The 3,641-nt window shown below is 31.1% G+C and overlaps 2 protein-coding genes across 2 annotated transcripts in view; one reads left to right on the plus strand and one right to left on the minus strand.

The window, feature by feature from the left end:
• Window positions 1-162: 162 nt before the first annotated feature.
• On the minus strand, window positions 163-2,293 carry LOC105627297. Its single transcript, XM_012208584.1, has 2 exons — window positions 2,090-2,293; window positions 163-1,212 (listed from the first exon to the last, which is right to left on the minus strand). The coding sequence occupies exons 1-2, from the start codon at window positions 2,291-2,293 to the stop codon at window positions 451-453; spliced, it is 966 nt and encodes a 321-aa protein (XP_012063974.1). The 3' UTR covers window positions 163-450.
• An 873-nt stretch (window positions 2,294-3,166) lies between these two features.
• Window positions 3,167-3,641, plus strand: part of LOC105627388 (probable phosphorylase b kinase regulatory subunit alpha) — an 8,787-nt gene continuing 8,312 nt past the window's right edge. The window contains exons 1-2 of the mRNA XM_012208669.1: window positions 3,167-3,171; window positions 3,291-3,306. Coding sequence (XP_012064059.1) covers window positions 3,167-3,171; window positions 3,291-3,306 — 21 coding nt within the window. The remainder of the gene's footprint in view (window positions 3,172-3,290; window positions 3,307-3,641) is intronic.

Below are 3,641 nucleotides of genomic sequence, written 5' to 3' on the forward strand. Positions count from 1 at the left end.
ATACTTTAGAAAATTATGTTAAATTTAGAAGCTGCAATGAAATATTTATAAAAACATTATAATACCATCAACAATTTCTTTTTCAATATAATATCTTAAACCTTATAACATGTCTATAATATTAAGGCAATAATACAATAAAAAAATTGTATAGCAAATTTAGATATCAATATATAGTGAGCCTAGATTATTATGATATTACAATTAACATAATATATCGTTCAATACGTTTATAAAAGTGTCAAAATCTTTGATATATTCTAATGATATCGTAGGTATCGTTGTCATTTGGACATTTATATCGTTATGGAAGAAGAAATCAATGCGGATCGTTAATTAGCTATTTTAAAGAACGTATACAAAATTTGCAAATGGAAGAACGCGGAAATTGATTGCTTCTTGCATAACGTGTATTTAATCTCATGGAACAAACTTCTTCTCATACGAGTATCAGTCATTGTACATTCCGTCGATCAAAAAATCCATTCTTCGATAGTGCCTCTTATCCCAGCAATCTCGACCGCGCCTATATAATACGAAAATCGCAGCACCCAATATCGGTAAAGCGACAATTGTTATAATGACTGGCACAATGTAATCGATTTTTCTTGGCATGCCTAATGGAGGATTTTTTGTTCGTAGGAGTGGTATAGATTCATTAATTTCTGGTCCATCAACAGTCGTTACCGTTGGTTTAGGCTTCGGTATATGCTTTTCAACATGCAAAGATGTTTTCGTTGTATTATTTATGTCTAGATGAGCTGCAGTTCCATTTGCTGGTATACTTATATTAGAGTAATTGGAGTTTATACGGTGATTTAAGCTATTATAAGAGCGTGGAGTGGTATTTAATTTCGGGAGACTAATATTGGAAGTTTCAGATTTGATATGAGCTGTTTCTATCGCAGGACTACTTTTCATTATAGGTAATTTCATATTTTCAAAAGTGGTCTGATTAAATAATACATTTTTCTTCTCTGGATCTATATTCTGATCTATATCTTTCGTAGATATTATCTCTGGAATTTCTGTAACTCCCTTCCTCGGTTTTATTTTTTTATCAACTCCTTTTCTTGCAACCACGGAAGGAGTAGCATGTCTCTTAGGCGCACTCTCTCTTGCTGTAGCTTCGTCAAGTTTGTTGGATTCTGTTGTAGTGCTTCCACGTTGAAGCGTTATTATAGGCCCTCCTTCTGCTACACTAGAATACTGCTTAAAAAATATTTTATTGCTTTAAAAAAAAAAACTATTTTATTTCCCTATAAAATTAAATTATATTAAATTATATTAAATTTTATATTAAATAATAAAAAAATGTATCTCTAAATGCAAAAAGTTTATTGTATATAAACCATTCATAAAGATGATAAGAAGTAATACTTCATATTTATAGATACACAAAATTAATAAACGTAAGAAATATAAAAAAAATGAAACATGATTTCCAAAATTCAAAAAAGAGAAAAAATAATATAATTAAATAAATTCTAAATAAATAAGAAATATAGGAAAGTATAAGACAAAAATAAAAAACAAATAGAATATAAGAAGAAATCAAATCTGTAGAATTTATAGAACTAAATACTAAGAAAAAAACAAAATAAATCAGAAATATACAAAACAAAAAAATAAAAAGAATATTTAGAGGGATTTATAACTAAAAATATAGTCAAAAATTTCAATCTATTTAGAAACATATCCTATATTGTAATGAAATTTTTCATAAATCATCTTAAATTAAAATATTATACAACAAAATTTAGATTTTTATTATTTTTTAAGTTAAAGTATTGTGACAGCAAAAAATAAAATTAATAAATTATAAATATCTTTTTAAATAAAAATATTCACATCGTAATTATACTTTTCATACAGCAAAAATTCTGTTTTTTATAGCTACACTCTTCATATTTTAAATTTTGATTCAAATTCGAAGTAAAATAGGATCGCAGAACATACAAATTATACAGAAAGTAAAAGAGAAAAGATGAGACATCTAGACTACAAATTTGGCGCAATTCTCTCATGTTCAAACGGAAAATGTGCGTCGCATAGTACGCAACTGCGCAGTGCGCAACAGTGCACTTACCACCAATGCTTTCTTGTCACCCGTTGCATTGGGAGGCTCGACCGTCGACGACAGTGGTTCGGTCAGAAAACCAAGAGAATCGGGTATCGACGGTTCCAAGGACGTGCCAGCTATTGCGGCGTTGATAGACGAGGTTAGCGTTGCGACGAATAACGTGACCGCCAATACAAACGGCGAAGAGCATGGAAGATCAAACGCGGCCATATCGCGTCGCGGATCCCGGTGTGCACGAAAACTTGGGTTTTGCTCCGACGGAGCAAAATACTCCTGGATGCAACTTAAAATAAGGGAGAACGAAAAAAGAAACGGAGCGCTACCCGCAATACCGCGAGAGCGACCGATGATCAGTCCATAACCGCTGATGGCTGCCGCAAACTGTCGCACATCGCACGTACGAGAACCGCGAGCCTCTCTTCTCTTCGTTTTGGTTGCACTTTCGCTGTTTCCCTTCTCTCCCTCCCGTCTATTTGTCTCTCTCTTTTAAGTTATAACATACAGGGTGTCCTAGAATTAATAAAAGGCGATCAGTGCGAAATAATTTCTAAAATAGGCCTTTTTCTTTTTTCGAATAAACTTTGAAAAAAATAAGTGACAAAGACAAATCGGAGATTGATTTTCATTAGCACAGTAATCTTCATCTATCATCTTTTTTTTCAATATCTAATAGCAATATTTATTCAAGTGCAGATCAAAAATAGTGCAACTTCGAAGAACATACCGGTATATGCCCAGCTGTTCATGCAATTGTTAGAAATAAGAAAACTATGGCGAAAACTTTATGCGAAAGTTTCACAATAAACGATGCTTTCGCAATAAACATAACGTGAATAACGCATACAAACATATACTTGGCTTGCAAATATACGTATTCTTACAAAATCATTAAAAAAGATGAGAAAGAAAAATTCATTATTACTTATTAAAAAAAGTTAAATTTACTTTACTTTTAAGTGCTAATTTGAATAATTTTTAATAAGTAAACTGTTTAATTTTCCAGATTGACAGCAAAATTGTTATAATTAGCAAACTGATGGCGTCAATTCAAGCAATTAATATGTTAAATTTTGCTTGTATTTAATGAAGTATCAAAGTCTGCGTGATTTTTAAAATCAATCATATTTTATTTACAAACTTTGTTATTAGCATTCTGCCAATAACATGATTGTAAATATATTGCCAAATCCTATCAAATCTGTATAAGTTTCTCTATCAACAAAGTAGGTAGTAGATTGAATCTATTTTTGACAGATTCGTCTGTCTACGTACGTGCGATCTTGTATCACATGTTCATCTCTATTTTTACTAAACATAAATAATACAAAAAAAAAGTTATAAAAAGTTAAGAATCGATACAGCGATCCGCATTCTATGCAACTTTTTTTTGTAACGAAAGTTACATAAATTAATTAAAGGGAATTGTGGAGATTTATTTTGTGAAATTGGATTGTCTCGATCTCTGAAATTTTTAATCTTGAACTTTTACTTTCGCCTGGTTGCACCAATGTTACTTTAATTTTAAGCGAGGCTTAAAACTCTCTTTGTCCCTGTCTCT

The sequence above is a fragment of the Atta cephalotes genome, assembly GCF_000143395.1.
Source record: "Atta cephalotes unplaced genomic scaffold scaffold00008, whole genome shotgun sequence".
NCBI classification, from domain to species: domain Eukaryota; kingdom Metazoa; phylum Arthropoda; class Insecta; order Hymenoptera; family Formicidae; genus Atta; species Atta cephalotes.